Raw genomic sequence first — 18,804 nt, 5'->3', positions numbered from 1 at the left:
TATTCTTACATTCAGCATTTCAGTTCAATTTCAGCATTGGAGCATTCACACACAATTCCTTGAACAATTGCCTCATCTACTTATTATTATTATTGCTATTATTATCATTAATTATTATTATTATTAAACCATATATACCATCATGAAAAGCACATTTAAGAAAAAAAACTTTACTATGGTCTTACCTTTACTTATAAATAAAGTCCATGCGCAGCTCCTTCTGATAAAAAGCATCAATAACTTGTTTATAGAAGTCTTCCTTATCTTTCTTCAGTTTTAAAAGTCTCTCTGTCTCGATGGAGATCTCCCTTTATTACCTCCTGCTTCGATTGAAAGTCCAGTTTAGAAAAATGTTTTCTTTTAGATATATGTAATCCTCCATGTTAAAAGTGCAAGCGAGAGGAAAAAATAAACACACGCTGCTCACTCTTGCTGTTTGTTGTCACTTCTTCTGCAGCCGAGTAGTGACAAGAAGGATCACTAGCACCCTCTACCACCAGGAGGCGGGAGTCATTTAATGACTCATATTTGACACACGCAGCTACGGTATATTAATAAAACATAGCTGCTTACTGTTCTTTTTAGCATCTTCAATAGCTTGGACCTTAAATCCTACTGAATAGCTCTTAATCTTCTTCCCTTTATGCGATTTCAAATTATTGAAATCAGCCTCCTCCATTTTGAAAATGATGACAGGTGAAGTGTCACTCGTGACGTGACGAGTGTGACCCGGCGGAAATTCTAGACATGCGCTAATAAAAATAATATTTAGCGAAACGAGTTTGACCCAGCATTAATCCTGAGCCGGCGGTAATGCTAAGCATGCGTTAATTTGTTTGCGAAACGAGTTTGACCTGGCAGTAATTCTAGGCAGGCACATACTATATACCTGGCGGCAATTCAAGGAAATACGGTCTGTCTGATTCTGATTTTGATTGAATGTGTGGACTGCATGAATGATGCCTTCTCAGTTCTCACTCTAACCCAATTTGAATGTCTAGAAATGCACTGAATTATTTTTAATCCATTATTACTATTATTAATAAGGTAAACAAGTTATCTTTTGAAGGTGTAGTCGGTAATCTGATTACTTCTTCCCAGTTTAACTGTGGTGACACTATCTAAATGAAAGTAAAACAGATGTCATCTTTCTTGGCCAACATGTTGACTGTGCTCATGCTTCTTTTATAACAGACATGTCTCTAAAGATGAATGTGAAAATGACAGTAATTATTGTCCGCCAGCAGGGGGAGCTCATCACTAGTTCTACTGCGTGGAGGCTGGCATGTGGTACATTATTTCCTGTGTGTGTATGACTTATTCAGAGGGAGAACAGCACACTTTCACGTATGGCGTCTACCATTAAGGATTGCAGGAATTTATTTTAGGATGTTTTTATATGAATAAGGTGGATTGGATGTTGGCCTGGGAAGGCATTCCCCTGAAGGTCTTCTTCATGTGTCAGCTGGAAGTACCCTGACTGCTGTGAGGGGATACTGATGAGATTGTGAGAAGATATCTTGGTGCAGGACAATGTCTCATGTGACTGAGCAAAGCTAGACTTTTCTAAAGAATGTTTGTTTTCTCCTGTCCCGCAGACCTCAATGAAGCACATCGTCCTCATGAGCAGGAGAAGGAACCACAGTCCCCCCACATACACGAGGAAGAAGAGGTACCACATTCCCAACACATCAAAGAGGGAGGAGAGGAGCCACAGCCCCCCCACATTAAAGAGGAAGACGAGACGCCACAGACCCATAATGTTAAACTGACCCTTCACATTAAAGGGCAAGTGGAGGACCCACTCATCTTACACATCAAAAAGGAAGAGGAGGACCCACTGACACCCTACTTTAAAGTGGAAGAGGAGGACCAAGAGCCGCCGCACATTAGAGAGGAAGAGGAGGAAGAGGGCATCAGTCAGCCTAAATGGTTGGAGGAGTTCCCAGTGACTGGTGTCCCTGTGAAGAGTGAAGATGATGAGGTGAAAGGTGAAAGTGAGGAGAGGGGAGGGGGGGAGCCTCCAAGCAGCAGCTCAACACAACACATGACAACAGAAGCTGATGGAGACCACTGTGGAGGATCACAAGCAGACAAGCTCTTAGCTCCACTATCAGATAGTGAGGACACAACGTCACACTCTCCTGACACTGATGATGAAGACTCTAAAGATGATAAGACATGTCACACTGACAACACTCACTTCACATCTTCTCACTGTCACAAAACTTTTAAATACCCAAGTCTTCTGAAAGTACACATGAAAACACACACTGGAGAAAAACCTTTTTCTTGTTCACTCTGTAGTAAAGGTTTTACACAACGTCAGAATTTGAAGGTACACATGAGAACACACACCGGTGAAAAACCTTTTTCCTGTTCAATCTGCGGGAAAGGTTTTAGAGAAAGTCAACATTTGAAAAGACACATGAGAACACACGCTGGTGAAAAACCTTTTATCTGTTCAATCTGTGGTAAAGGTTTTGTTGAAAGTCAGAGTTTGAAAGTACACATGAGAACACACAATGGTGAAAAACCTTTTTCTTGTTCAATTTGTGGTAAAGGTTTTGCACAAAATCAGAGTTTGAAAAGACACATGAGAACACACACTGGAGAAAACCTGTTTCCCTGTTCAATATGTGGTAAAGGTTTTGTTAAAAGTCAGGGTTTGAAAATACACATGAGAACACACAATGGTGAAAAACCTTTTTCCTGTTCAACCTGTAGTAAAGGTTTTACACAAAGTCAATGTTTGAAAGAACACATGAGAACACACACTGGTGAAAAACCTTTCTCCTGTTCAATCTGTGGTAAAGGTTTTGCACAAAGTCAACATTTGAAAAGACACATTAAAACACACACTGGTGAAAAATCACATTCCTGTTCAATCTGCAACAGAAGCTTTTGTGACCGATCAAAGCTTGTAAGACACAAGGGAACACACACTGGTGAAAAATCACATTCCTGTTTAATCTGCAACAGAAGCTTTTTTCAACGATCAAACCTTGTAAGACACACTAGAACACACACTGGTAAAAAATCACATTCTGTTCAATCTGCAACAGAAGCTTTTGTGACCGATCAAGCCTTGTAAGACACATGAGAAGACACCCAGGAGAGAAAGTGTTGAGTTGCAGTGTGTGTGGTGAAAGATTGTCTTCTAAGTACCAGTGTAAGAAACACAAGTGTGCTGGTGAGAACAGCAGCAGCAAATGAAACTGCAGGATTTGAAATAAACTGTCCAGACTTTCATTTTGACTTTCTAACAACATCAGTACATATAACATGTTATTGTTTGTGTAACAATCTTTTTTAATATGCTTCTACATTTATAGATGAGATAGTTTGGAATATGGAAATATTACATATTTGTATTTCTAATTGTAATAATCCCATAGATTAGCCCCTATTTATTATATACATATGTACTGGTTCACATCTGAAACATCTTCTGGACCACTTCAGGAAGCATATTATTATTTACTTTATACATCATTTGAACAGTTGTCTTTTATACAATTTTGAAATGTTAAGTTTTATTAATCATTTGTTGGGTCTCTATAATCCATTGTATTAATTATCTTTATTACTGTCTTTTGTAATATGATGATTGTGTTGTGATTGTTTTACATGTATGTCCCCAGACCTTTATGCAATATTAAAAAATAGATGAAATGGCTGAATTGTTTGTGGAAGGATGGTTTTGTTTTTACTAACATACATTTGTGGATAAAACACAAATTTCAATTATTGTGTTTTAAAACATTTTAATGTTTTTTTTTGTTGTTGTTATTTTTTTAACATCCTCCAAAACAATATCAATATCATTCAAAGTTTGGAATGTCAGGCAAAAGCCAATTCTGTACATCATCCTACAGAGATTTACTTGGCATAAATTCATAGAGCTTTTCCGTTGGCGAGGGCAGAAATTGACGTTTTATCCGATTTTGAGTCACAAATATATCAGATTGTAATCAGGGTGCCAATGCTGGATACTTTTATGGACACTTTATGGACGATTTTAAAGTGATCAAGGCGTATTTGTTTGTCTAAAAGACATATCACCGACCGTCAGCGAGCTTGGTGTGTCTTTAGCCAGGTGGCTAGCTAGCCAGTCCCTTCCGCTAACCTCCAGCTCGCCTTGAACTTTAAAGTTTGCTATTTTCGCCACAATTGTATCCACTTAGTTAATCGCTTTTGATGTTTGTGAGTTAACAACTGTTGTTTTGTCGAAGCTTGGTATTTTAACAATTTGCACATTTGAAATGCTGTGTCTATAGGCCTCCTAGTGCTGATGCTTTTGTATCTGAAGGAGTTATGTGAGATGTTTGACAGGGAATAGAGAAATCTATTTACTGGGTGATATGAATGTTGACTAGCTGGGACAGGGGCGTACAAACACAAATAATTGACTATCCATTTTAAATGCTTGCAATTGTCATGATCTGTGGTCTAGATCATGTGTTGTTTAGTTATGTTCTGTAAGTTTTGGACTCCATTAGTTCCTGTATTTGTGCACCCTTGTTTGTTTTAGTTACCATGGCTACCTATTAGGTTCACCTGCCTCGTGTGTCCGGTACGCACCTGCTCTAATCAAGAAACTTTTATTTAAGCCTGTCTCTGCCAGTTTGTCGGCCTGGTTTCATTGTTTGCGTCACACCTTTTCCAAGTAAGTTTTTGTTCCATGCCATTGCCTATCCTAAGTCTAAGATGTACGTTTGTTAGGCACGCTTGCCTTTTTGTTGTTTGCTGTATGCTGCGGACTGTCTGTATTTTGGTAGTTGGGAGATTTATATTAAATAAATCTAATCCAACCTTCACGCCTTCGTCCGGAGCCGTCAGTCCTGCATTCCTGGGAGAACAGTCCTCGCATAAAGATGCGACCACGCCATGACAGCAATCTGTCCCATATTGTTGCCCCTCCCACGAGAATAGGTGTAGGTACTGATGGTATTATTTTAGCTACATGCATTGATCATATTTATACAAATGTCCGTGACCAATGCTGCAAAGCAGTCTTGGTTCCTGGAAGTTTTACTGACCACAATACAATAGCAGTCACTAGAAAGACAAGGGTTCCTAAACCTAACTACAAAGACAAGGGTTCTTAAACCTAAAGCAAAAAATATTTTTACAAGGTCTTATAAGAGATTTGATGAGTGTATTATTGATGAAATATGCTGTTTAAATTGGAAGGAGGTGTGCAGTGAGGGAGACCCTGAGGCTGCACTGGATTTATTTATGTTAATTTACATGAGTGTTGTGGACAAGCATGCCCCTTTGAAAAAGTTTTCAGTCAAGACTAAGTCTGCCCCATGGATTGATAATGGACTTGGGAGTTTAATGACAGAAAGAGACATGGCTAAGAAAGCTTCAGTCAACTCATTTTAATAGCTTTGCTTCTTCCTACTCCTTTTCGGACATGATGTAATGTTAAATGATATGAAATTGTCTGATGTATTATGTTGTATGTTCCATCCATCCATTTTTCTGCTGCTTATTCCCTTTGGGGGGGCGCTGGTGCCTATCTCAGCTACAATCGGGCAGAAGGCGGTGTACACCCTGGACAAGTCGCCTTCCCATGGCAGGGCCAACACAGATAGACAGACAACTTCACACACTAGGGACCATTTAGTGTTGCCAATCAACCTATCCCCAGGTGCATGTCTTTGGAAGTGGGAGGGGCCTATCCCCAGGTGCATGTCATAGGAGGGGGGAGGGGCCTATCCCCAGGTGCATGTCTTTGGAGTTGGGAGGAAGCCGGAGTACCCGGAGGCAACCCACACAGTCACGGGGAGAACATGCAAACTCCACACAGAAATATCCCGAGCCCGGGATTGAACCCCCGACTACTCAGGACCTTCGTATTGTGAGGCAGACGCACTAACCCCTCTTCCACCGTGAAGCCCGTAAGTACGTTCATATTCGAAATAAACTAAAGAAAGAAAGTAATGATTGATTGACTGAGTTTATAATACAATTTTACCAAGTGATAAAGTAACAGCACAAAGCACACATCAGTCATATTAAATGATGCATCAAGGACAATACTGTAATGACATCAAATAGATATTTTTAATTTCACCAGAGTACCTGGTTGGTTTCACATCTTGTTCAACCACTTACCAGAGGTAACAAGAAACGTATTTTTATCAAAAATCATCATCAAAAAAGTACAGCTTGATGAAAGGGTAAAGTGCCATGAACCGGAGTCAAACCAGGGTTACTGCAGCCACAACACAGAGTACTAACCACTATACCATCACAGCTGTAACAAACCATCCTGAATGATAATGTGTTTGCTTCCCTGTTCATGTTCATAGACAGAATAGTCACAACTAGTTTGAATGCTAGTGACCAAGCCCCAACATGTTTTACTCCAACAAGAGGAAGCCGTGCTCAGGCAAGATTTGTATGTTGGACTTTAAAATCTAGTGACCTTCTATTTGTTGCAGCCTGGGCCTTCACCAGCTCTACCTGTTGCAGCTAACCTCCACTAAAAATTGAAGTAAAATGCTTCTGGCAAGGGCATCACGGTGGAAGAGGGGTTAGTGCGTCTGCCTCACAATACGAAGGTCCTGCAGTCCTGGGTTCAATCCCAGGCTCGGGATCTTTCTGTGTGGAGTTTGCATGTCCTCCCCGTGACTGCGTGGGTTCACTCCGGCTTCCTCCCACCTCAAAGACATGCACCTGAGGATAGGTTGATTGGCAACACTAAATTGGCCCTAGATTGTGAATGTTGTCTGTCTATCTGTGTTGGCCATGAGATGAGGTGGTGACTTGTCCAGGGTGTACCCCGCCTTCCGCCCGATTGTAGCTGAGATAGGCGCCAGCGCCCCCCGCGACCCCAAAAGGGAATAAGCGGTAGAAAATGGATGGATGGATAATTGCCAGCTTGTCACTGAACATGCTGACTGATTGACCTTCACCTGAGATTGCCAATATGGATGTTATCTCAGAAGTTGGGAAAATCAGCATTGAAAAGGTCCTGGGTAGCTCAGTTGGCAGAGCATCAGACTTTTAATCTGAGGGTCCAGGGTTCAAGTCCCTGTTCAAGTGGCTGATGTTAACCTCTTTACACTTCTTAAAATACATCCCTTTGCCCCGTGGTAGCAGTCCTTGTACCTGTATTAAATTTGAACAGTTTTTAACAGTGATTGCTTTTTCTCTATTTCATTTGAAAAACTGAAACCAAAAACATCCCTCACATCCACTTTAGTTCAGCTGGGAGAGCGTTAATGTGATTATCTGAAGGATTAAACGCAATACTTTAAAGTCAAATAGTTAGACAGTGTAACTGTATGGAAAAAGTTGTAGTTAATATTTTGCTGTAGGTGTGTTAGATGCACCCTCACATCACACTGAGCTCAGCTTTATTACTCTCACTTTCAAGTTATACAGTCCAAGACAAACCCTTAAGACAACAAATTTGTGTTTGAAACAGCCCGATGAAAGCGTCAGTTAAATACCAAACATTGGCATGAGGAAAGATACACCGTTAAACAAAATAACAGTTCTTGGAGCCTATTTATATTTATTTATTAAGTGTTTTGACAATGGAATCCAATGCCAATGATGATGTTGATTATTGGATGTTTAGATGAATTATTATCGTGTTCAGCTGCTCACACTCCTCCTGGTGAGCCACTTCTTCCTCCTATAATTAAGAAGACAGCACAGCTGGGCGCTGCCTTGGTCTGTCCGTCATGCTGAAGGAGTGAGGAGTGATATAGTTTGTTTACACTAAATAAGTTATTTCCATTATATAGAAAGTCAACCACGGAGAAATTGTTTTGTTTGAGAAAATAAATGATCAACATTTTGAATCTGGAAGTATCTTATTGAAGAATTTAGTGCGTCATAAACCTCCTCCTCAAGGCAACTCTGCAATCTTTATTTTTATTTTTTCGTAACTTTTTGGAACAACAGAATAGCCGTAACAACGGTTGTCCAAATTAAAAATGACGGAAAGTTGTGTGACAACTGATGCTAAGATTCCTGGCAGCAAGCTTAAGGTTTATGGTATTTATAAATGTTGTTTTTTAAAAATAGAATCAAACTACAGGCCAGTCTTTCAGCAACTGTCATCCAACACAATTCATGATGCATGATCTCAATGCCGGTCCTAAATGAGCAATGGAGAGCTAGTCTGGCAGCTCTGTTTTGGGTAAGCTGGATTTGATTTAGATCTCGTTTAGATGCATTAGAGCAGATTGCTGGGCAGGAGTCAAGATGAGACAATACAAGGGATTGTATCATTTGCTTCATAGTTGTGTTAGTTCAAAAATAGACACTTCTTCTTATGATTGAAATGCTTCTGCTCATTTTTGTTACTATTTTTTGAAGTTTTGCTTCTGAGTATGTATGTTATTTTTTATTGAACAATTAAACATACATAAACAATGTATAGACACATTAAAGTCCTACTGAAAGCCACTACTAGCCACCACGCAGTCTGATAGTTTATATATCAATGATGGAATATTAACATTGCAACACATGCCAATACGGCCTTTTTGGTTTACTAATGAGCAATTTGACATTTCCCGGGAGTTTTTTCATGAAAACCTCGCGTAATGATGACGTGTACGCGTGACGTCACGGGCTGTTAAGAAATATGAGCGCTGCACACACACACACACACACACACACACAGCTAGAAGTTGTCTGCTTTAACGGCATAATTACACAATATTTTGGAGATCTGTGTTGCTGAATCTTTTGCAATTTGTTCAATTAATATTGGAGAAGTCAAAGTAGAAAGATGGAGTTGGGAAGCTTTAGCCTTTAGCCACACAAACACACGGTGATTCCTTGTTTAAAATTCCCGGAGGTGAAACTTTACTATGGATCAGAGCGCTTTCAAGCGAACATGGATCCCGACCGAATGTCAACCAGCAGGTTTCGGTGAGAAAATTGTGGTAAAAAGTCGCATCTTATTGGAGATCAGCTGAGCTTGTGCCGTCCATAAAGCTGCCGTCGACTCCCCTGAGAGACTGGTGTCAAGACACCCGTGGAGACACACCTCCGACTATTCAGCACTGTTAAACTCACTAAAACACTAGCAACACAATAGAAAGATAAGGGATTTCCTAGAATTATCCTAGTAAATGTGTCTAAAAACATCTGAATCCGTCCCAATGCAATCGCCTTTTTTTTTTTTTTTTTTTTTTTTTTTAACTTGTTTTATTTTTTCTAGTCCGTCGCTATCAATATCCTCAAATACAAATCTTTCATCCCCGCTCAAATTAATGGGGAAATTGTCTTTTTCTCGGTCCGAATAGCATTTTTTGTTGGAGGCTCCCGTTAAAAACAATGTGAGGATGTGAGGAGCCATCAACATGTGACGTCATCGTATGCGACTTCCGGTAGTGGCAAGGCTTTTCTGTTAGCACCGAAAGTTGCGAACTTTATTGTGGATGTTCTCTACTAAATCCTTTCAGCAAAAATATGGCAATATCGCGAAATGATCAAGTATGACACATAGAATGGACCTACTATCCCCGTTTAAATAAGAATATCTAATTTCTGTAGGCCTTTAAGGTACTTTCAATACAATTGGAGTCAATGTTTTTTCAATATTTTCAAACATCACATTAAATCCAATCCTCCAATAAACAAAACCTGTTCAAATAAAAGTAAATATGAGACCATTTGAAAAAGATTAAATTAAAAAAATATATAAATAAATAAACTTACACCTGCTTATTTAAAACCACTTAAATAATTCCAATAAATATAGTCATTTAAGGGCTTTTTCTATTTTGTACAATCTTCCAAGAATGAATTAATAAATTGAAATCATGAACACAAAGTGAGAATTTGGATTTAATGTAAAAAAGAGACTTTTGTGTATTAGAGCTAATGTTTCACACGTTTTAAAAATTAAAATTAATTAATGACACGATAAATCCACGCATGCGCAAAGACTACATCCCTTCCTGGACTTACGATTTGTTTTAATGACAGAGCTCCTGCGACATCACGTTCTGTGACATCTGAATGTTTTATTCACGTTTTTTTATATAAAAATACAGGACTGTCTCAGAGAATTAGAATATTGTGATAAAGTCCTTTATTTTCTGTAATGCAACTAAAAACATGAAAATGTTATACATTCTGGATTCATTACACATCAACTGAAATATTGCAAGCCTTTTATTTTAATATTGCTGATTATGGCATACAGCTTTTTTACTTGGTCTGAGGAAATATTCAACTTTTTTGAGATACGATTTTTGAGTTTTCTTAAGCTGTATGCCATAATCAGCAATATTGAGATAATAAAAGTGAAGTGAATTATATTTATATAGCGCTTTTCTCTAGTGACTCAAAGCACTTTACATAGTGAAACCCAATATCTAAGTTACATTTAAACCAGTGTGAAGGCTTGCAATATTTTAGTTGATGTGTAATGAATTCAGAATGTATGACATTTTCATGTTTAGAAAATAAAGGACTTCATCACAATATAAAAGGGAACAACAATAAAAACACGCGGAAGGGTACATTTAAATAAATCAGGCAGTAATATCGCTACAATTTCTAGCACTTTCACTCTTGTCATTGCAATGAATGTCGCACGGGGGCGCCACTGAACCCCAAAATAAAGCTTTGTTTGATATACTTTGAATTTACTTTTAGAAACAAAACACACTTTTATATCACGTTGTTATTCAAATAAATATTACGTAAAAGAAAAGCATGGTAACAGTGACAGCAGGCAATATCTTATATAGAGCTACCTCTTCGTCCGCTCGGCTGTGACGTCATTCCCAGCTTCCGGGGTAAACGGAAGACATCAGAAAGAGCACATCGAAGGAGAAAGACGCTAATAAGTCAGTCTTATTATTTGTTCTACAGTTTTAAATATTTACGTCGTATAACATACATATTTGATTCTTTAGTTAAGGATAAAGTGGTCTGGATGCGCTAGATGCACTGTGCCGCTTCTCGTGCTATCTTTGCTTGTTAGTTAGCTTAGCTCGCTAGTTAGCTTAGCTTGTTAGCTGCTAACAGAAGACACAGAAGTTATCAACACATCGCTAAGTAGAGATCAAGTGTGAGAGTAAAGTGTTGTGATTGTGTGAAAATGTCTACATTACAAATGTTGAGAGCGTTGGTGGATCAGCGACTAACTGCTGCCGTTGAAGAAATATTTGTAGTGTTAGAAAGAACGATAGCAGAATACGCGGCGGAACTTTCTAGAACAAAGGAGCGACAACATCAACTACTGGACGCTGTTTTCAAGAAACATCAAGTTGTGTTACACAGAACAGGTTTGTTTACTTATTACTCTCACATCTTTACTAACACTATATTTGAATAATTACAAGAAAATGACATTTACATTTTATAATATAATCAGGATGAACAGTGGTGGAACAAGTCAGAGCTGGGCCGGGGGCGGCCCCCATGACGGGGCCCCCTTAACCAAAATAATAAAGCTAATTCTAACATCGTTTTACAACATGCACATGCCTCTCTGGGTTTACCGCCAACAATCTTTAACCAGGTTTTAAAACTTTTTCCAGCCATTTTTGCTGAAATTTGCATTTTCCTGACATGTATTTATTTTCTCACGTTCACCACAGCATCAGCCCGTTCACAGGATGTAGAAAAATTATCAATGGGGATCTGATTTTTTTTATTTATTTTGCCTGTCTTTCACAATCCTTATGTAAGACAATAATATGTTTTTATTTTGTATGCATTCTAAGTTGGAAACAAACGTTAGCAAAATCTTAACTATCCTAATTCTAACAATGGAGTCAATGGGATCACCTCTATTCCGCTCACTAAGCCCCCTAAATAAGAATGAGTTGATCAATATAATATACCCAGAAGTCTTTTTCTTAAATGCTATCCCTTTAAAACATGCTGTAAAAATGCATATCCTCTAGAAATATTCATTATAATAGCCACAAACTGGAGGGTATATTTTTTAATTAGGATAACATTTAAAACATTGTTTAAAGTTTTTATGGAATTTTCCAGGGTGTAGCCCACCTTCCGCCCCCCGTGATCCCAAAAGGGACAAGAGGTAGAAAATGGATGATGGATGGAAAAAGACACATCATGGAATGATATTTATATTTTTGAGATGCATGAAAGATAAATTTGAGTTAATGAAATATGGAGAATAGATTGTATTGTGCACCCTTTGTTTAAAAAGGGTACAGTTAGGGCTGGACCATTGTGGGAAAAATAATAATCGCCATTATTTTGATTGATATTGTAATCATAATTACACAATTATTCATTCATTTGAAAACACCAGTATTTTTTTCATTACCAAAACTCAACTTTAAATATAGTTTAAAAAACGGATATGAGTTAGTAACAAATCAACCACAAGTAAAAAAAAATAGTTCACATAAATTTAAGTAACAATGGCAATAAAAAAAGACAGTAAAATTTTGTTCTATGTTTTAATTGTTTTTAGTTCCATTTTTTACCTTTTACACTTAATTTTTTACTACCATTTAAGTGTGTGCTTTTTTGTCAAATAAAAATGTATACAATGTTTATTAATTAAATGCAGAATCTCTCACATTTATTGGTGAAATACATCGTTGGACAAATTTGACCCGTACTTTGGGTCAATGCATGGATAAGTTCATCATGCTTGTGTGAGGTGCTTTTTTGAAACCTTTGTTAGCGCAGTCAGACCTATTATTGTGAAGGGGGAAGTGTGCTGCTGTTCTCAGCTCGAAGTGTGGAGGCCATTTGAGGCTGGTTAAAAAAAAAAGGAGGGAGAGACTCAAGTTGCGACTGCTGTGCTGTTTGTACATTAATCCTACATGGATGATGTCGTTCACAACAACACAAGCAGATGAGATGTGTTGTGGATTATGGATTTTCCAACTTTAACTTCGTAGTTTAGTCGCTATTTCAAATGGGCGCCTCAAGGACGGAACGGTTGCATGTTTCACAGTAATAGTCGTTGTGACGTGTAGAGGACGAGGAGGTTTATTACCATTGTGGGGGAGTTTTCTGTGTCTACGTACCTTGGACACATCCGTACACCCACCGGAGTGACGCCACGCTTTCTCCGCCGTGTGTTTGAGGAGCCTGCAAAAGACTTGCACATACATGTAACAATCTTGTTCAATCAACAATACAGTTTGGTATAAACCTAAAAAAAACAAAAGACAATACAACCATAAAGGAAAAAGTTGGCTTTTGCGCCACTAGCTTAATGCTAACATACAATGGACGACCACATTGATAGGCTAACAAAAATTAGCATTGCGATCGTTTTAAATTTGTACAAAGGTTTAACAAGTAATATTTTAGTTTAACAAAAGTGACATAAGACAACAGTCAACAGATGAATTGTTCTTCCGTCCATCCATCTATTTTCCACCCGGGGGTCGCTGGAGCTTATCTCAGCTGCAATCAAGCAGGAGGTTGTCACGTTCGGAACACATTGTGATGCGTGGGGATGTCAACTTAAGATGCACGGGACCAGACAAGCAAGTTAGCAGGTAGGAGCTGGATTTAATATATAAAATAATAAAAGAACACTGATACAAAGGCAAAAGAAAGCGCGTGCAACTCACCGGGAGCTAGGCTAAACGCTAACACTGAGTAAAAAGTCCACAGAAGCGCGTGTCGAGCGCACAGCAGCTAAGAAGGAACGTAGCAAGCCAGAACAGGACAAACTTAACCAAATGTGAGTGTTGCATAAAGCAAGTGAAGAACTCAGACCCAACAAAGGCAGGTATGAATACAGAAATGGTCATCAAAGACAGGTGTGCGCCGGGCGCCAGTGCAGTTGGAACAAATGAAGTCGCTATGGTGACCAATACAAACTAGGAAGTGCACGAACTAAAAATCGGAAGAATCAAACCATAAACAAGAAACACAAAAGACTCAAATATAGACAAATGATGTGATCCAGGAATCGGATCACAACAGAGGTGGTGTACACCCTGGACAAGTCGCCACCTCATCGCAGGCATTTTTACTTACATACATATATTCACCAAACTGTGTAGAAACTAAACTTTGTACTACTAGGCCTTCATGCCCATCAAATCTTAAAACCCCGATTTAGTATGGGACATTATTGCCAGGTCTTTTTGTGTCGCGAAATTGTGAAATTACATTTTTTCCACTCACAAAGACCACAAACGTCCAGATTTTTAACCGCTGATTTGTATTTTTGATGTTCAGTTGGCCGAGCAGAGGAATTAGTTGTCACGACAGCAAACTGTGTCTTCTTCCATCACGCCTGCAACCATCCTCCATTGCAGCAAATACATTACATTTCCTACAGGTATTATTATCACTGAAGGACTGTAGAACATGGCTAAACATAGCTTGAAACATGAATAAGTAAGTGCTTAGTCATTTTTCCCATTCAAAATAATTTGGCTGTTTTTCAAACTTCCACCATTTCCACTTTTTTCAAGTGATTCAAATCATTCCATCTTCTACATGTTTCACTAAACCTGGACATTCAAACTATCATTTTTCCAAGTTCAAAACATTTTGAAGAATACCCAAAATTCCCATTTTTTTCAATCCCTTCCTTCACCCTTTTTTGTGTCGACCACATTTTTCGACCCACTTCAACCGTTCCACCAGCAAATCATTCCTCTTAAAGAGGACAAAAAACAAAGTTGTTTTTTTCTCTGGAAAAATTCCTGGTTTTCCCAAAATTCCAGGAATTCTATCATACTATTTCTCAACAAAAAAAAGTTACTACTGACCGATTTGAAAAATTCCAACTCATTCAGAACATTCACATATTTTAGCATTTTCTAAAAGAATTCTGCTTTTCCCAAATTTCCAAAATGTTCATGAAATTGTCATTGAAAATAATGGTACATTTTTCAAAGTTCCCCAACTAAACATTTTTCATTTGATTCACACCGTTCCAACTTCAAACTGTTCAGCCTATTCGGTAATCACAGGGTTTCCTTGACAAATTCCAAAAATTGCCAGAATTCCACGTTTTGCGTGACATTTTTCCCCATTCAAAATGAATTTGCCATTTTTCAAAGTGCCACCATTTCCACATTTTTCAACCAATTCAAACAATTCCACCTGCAACATATTCCACTAATTCTGGAAATTGAAAATATAAAATTTTTCAACCCACTTCAACCGTTCCACCGCCAAATCATTTCTCTTAATCAGGACAGAAAACAAATGTGTTTTTTAAATTGGAAAAATCCCGGTTTTCCCAAAACTCAAGGAATTCCATAAAACCATTTCTCAATTAAAAATGTTACGACTTCAACATTTCTCAACCGATCTGAAAAATTGTAACACCAACCATTTCAACTCATTCAGAACATTCACATGTTTTAGCATTTTCGAAAAAATTCCTGCTTTCCCCGAAATTCTCCAAAATTTCTATGAAATTCCTATTGAAAGGAATAAAATGAAAGTTCCACAACTCCCATATTTTTCATCTGATTCAAACCGTTCCAACTTCAAAATATTCAGTGTGTTCAGGAATTGTGTGCTCCCTTTCAACACTTATTCAAAGAAATTGTCTGGAATTCCCAGTTTTTAGGGACATTTTTCCCCATTTAAAAATAACTATCCATTTTTCAAATTTCCACAATTCCCACATGTTTCAAACCATTCTACCTTCAACACATTCAATTCATCCTGGAAATACAAACAACTAGTTTTCCACATTCGACAAATTTCCAGGAATTCCCATTTTTTTCTAACCTTATTTCCAACCTTCTTTAGTGCGATGACTCCTTTCACATTGTTAAACCCATTTCAACCGTTCCACTGTCAAAACATTCCTCTGAGTCAGGACAAAAAAAGCATGTTGGTTTGAGAACTTGAAAAAATCCCAGTTTTCCCGAGATTCAAACTCTTCAACATTTAAACTATTCTTACATTCATCCTACATTCTGTCAACTTTTCAGTTCAGCTTCAGCATTGGAGCATTCAAAGACAATTCTTTCAGGAATTTCTTCATCTACTTAATATTATTATAATAATTAAATGTAGCTTACCACATTGAGTGGGTGGACTGCATGAATGATGTCTTCTCAGTTATCACTGCAACGCAATTTGAGTGTCTAGAAACACTTTAAATTAATTCAATATTACTATTATTAATAAGGTAAACAAGTTATCTTTTGAAGGAGTAGTCAGTAATCTGATTACTTCTTCCCAGTTTAACTGTGGTGACATCTAAATGAAAGCAAAACAGATGTCATCTTTTTTGGACAACATGCTTGACCTCGAACAGTACAAGCGGTAGAAAATGGATGGATGGATGTTGACTATGCTCATGCTATTTTTAGAGCAGACATATCTCTAAAGATGAATGTGAAAATGACAGTAATTATTGTCCACCAGCAGGGGGAGCTCATCACTAGTACTACTGCGTGGAGGCTGGCATGTGGTACATTATTTCCTGTGTGTGTATGACTTATTCAGAGGGAGAACAGCACACTTTTACGTATGGCGTCTACCATTAAGGATTGCAGGAATTACTTTTAAGATGTTTTTATATGAATAAGGAGGATTGGACGTTGGCCTGGAAAGGCATTCCCCTGAAGGTCTTCTTCATGTGTCAGCTGGAAGTACCCTGACTGCTGTGAGGGGAAACTGATGAGATTGTGAGATCATATGTTGGTGCAGGACAATGTCTCATGTGACTGAGCAAAGCTGGACTTTTCTAAAGAATGTTTGTTTTCTCCCGTCCCGTAGATGTCGAAGAACATCTTTTTCGTGAGCAGGAAGAGGAACCACAGTCCCCCCACATTAAAGAGGAAGTTGAGACGCCACAGACCCATAGTGTTAAACTGACCCTTCACATTAAAGGGCAAGCAGAGGACCCACTTAACTTACACATCAAAAATAAAGAGGAGGACCCACTGACCCCTCACATTAAACAGGAAGAGGAGTACCCACTGACCCCTTACTTCAAAGAGGAAGAGGAGGACCAAGAGGCGCCGCACATTAAAGAGGAAGAGGAGGAAGAGGGCATCAGTCAGCCTAAATGGTTGGAGGAGTTCCCAGTGACTGGTGTCCCTGTGAAGAGTGAAGATGATGAGGTGAAAGGTGAAAGTGAGGAGAGGGGAGGGGGGGAGCCTCCAAGCAGCAGCTCAACACAACACATGACAACAGAAGCTGATGGAGACCACTGTGGAGGATCACAAGCAGACAAGCTCTTAGCTCCACTATCAGATAGTGAGGACACAACGTCACACTCTCCTGACACTGATGATGAAGACTCTAAAGATGATAAGACATGTCACACTGACAACACTCACTTCACTTGTTCTCACTGTCACAAAACTTTTAAATACCCAAGTCTTCTGAAAGAACACATGAGAACACACACTGGAGAAAAACCTTTTTCTTGTTCAATCTGTAGTAAAGGTTTTACACGTCACCTTTTGAAAAGACACATGAGAACACACACTGGAGAAAAACCTTTTTCTTGTTCAATCTGTGGTAAAGGTTTTACACAACGTCAACATTTGAAAGTCCACATGAGAACACACACTGGTGAAAAAACCTTTTCTTGTTCAATCTGTGGTAAAGGTTTTGCACAAAGTAATAATTTGAAAAGACACAAGAGAACACACACTGGAGAAAAACCTTTTTCCTGTTCGACCTGTGGTAAAGGTTTTACAAGAAGTACAGATGTGAAAGTACACATGACAACACACACTGGTGAAAAACCTTTTTCTTGTTCAATCTGTGGTAAAGGTTTTACAGAAAGTCAGAATTTGAAAAGACACATGAGAACACACACTGGTGAAAAACCTTTTTCCTGTTCAATCTGTGGTAAAGGTTTTACAGACAGTCCAACTTTGAAAAGACACAAGAGAATACACACTAGTGAAAAACCTTTTTCCTGTTCAATCTGTAACAGAAGCTTTGGTGAACAATCAAAGCTTGTAATACACATGAGAAGACACCCAGGAGAGAAAGTGTTGAGTTGCAGTGTGTGTGGTGAAAGATTGTCTTCTAAGTACCAGTGTAAGAAACACAAGTGTGCTGGTGAGAACAGCAGCAGCAAATGAAACTGCAGGATTTGAAATAAACTGTCCAGACTTTCATTTTGACTTTCTAACAACATCAGCACATATAACATGTGTGACATTGTTGTTTGTCTAACAATCTGTTTAATATGATTCTAACATTTATAGATTGGATAGTTTGAAATATTGTAGTGTGACATATTTGTATTTGTAATTGTTGATAACCCCATAGATTATCACCTTTATATGATATACATATGTACTGGTTCACATCTGAAACATCTTCTGGACCACTTCAGCGCTGCTTTCGATACCGTCGATCATAATATTTTATTAGAGCGTATCAAAACACGAATTGGTATGTCAGACTTAGCCCTGTCTTGGTTTAACTCTTATCTTACTGATAGGATGCAGTGCGTCTCCCATAACAATGTGACCTCGGACTATGTTAAGGTAACGTGTGGAGTTCCCCAGGGTTCGGTCCTTGGCCCTGTACTCTTCAGCATCTACATGCTGCCGCTAGGTGACGTCATACGCAAATACGGTATTAGCTTTCACTGTTATGCTTATGACACCCAACTCTACATGCCCCTAAAGCTGACCAACACGCCGGACTGTAGTCAGTTGGAAGCGTGTCTTAATGAAATTAAACAATGGATGTCCGCTAACTTTTTGCAACTTAATGCCAAAAAAACGGAAATGCTGATTATCGGTCCTGCTAGACACCGACCTCTATTTAATAATACAACTTTAACATTTGACAACCAAATAATAAAACAAGGTGACTCTGTAAAAAATCTGGGTATTATCTTCGACCCAACTCTCT

General features: G+C 38.5%; 1 protein-coding gene and 1 non-coding gene across 3 annotated transcripts in view; both read left to right on the top strand.

Moving 5' to 3' along the window:
• LOC133547602 (zinc finger protein 391-like) overlaps positions 1–18,056 on the top strand; it is a 56,139-nt gene extending 38,083 nt beyond the window's left edge. The window contains exons 1-2 of one of the 2 annotated variants that reach the window (XM_061893216.1): positions 10,792–11,279; positions 16,696–18,056. In XM_061893216.1, coding sequence (XP_061749200.1) covers positions 11,093–11,279; positions 16,696–18,020 — 1,512 coding nt within the window. In that variant the 5' untranslated portion in view covers positions 10,792–11,092 and the 3' untranslated portion in view covers positions 18,021–18,056. Of the gene's footprint in view, positions 1–10,791; positions 11,280–16,695 lie in introns of those variants that run through there. The other variant, XM_061893215.1, reaches the window with a different exon arrangement.
• Positions 6,987–7,059, top strand: trnak-uuu (transfer RNA lysine (anticodon UUU)). Its single transcript has one exon. It is a non-coding gene; the product is annotated as a tRNA-Lys (tRNA).
• Positions 18,057–18,804: the final 748 nt, after the last annotated feature.

The sequence above is a fragment of the Nerophis ophidion genome, unplaced genomic scaffold (genome assembly GCF_033978795.1).
Source record: "Nerophis ophidion isolate RoL-2023_Sa unplaced genomic scaffold, RoL_Noph_v1.0 HiC_scaffold_135, whole genome shotgun sequence".
Classification (NCBI taxonomy): Eukaryota; Metazoa; Chordata; class Actinopteri; order Syngnathiformes; family Syngnathidae; genus Nerophis; species Nerophis ophidion.
Note: the sequence above shows the minus strand (reverse complement) of the source record. Positions and strands in the feature narration are given on the sequence as shown.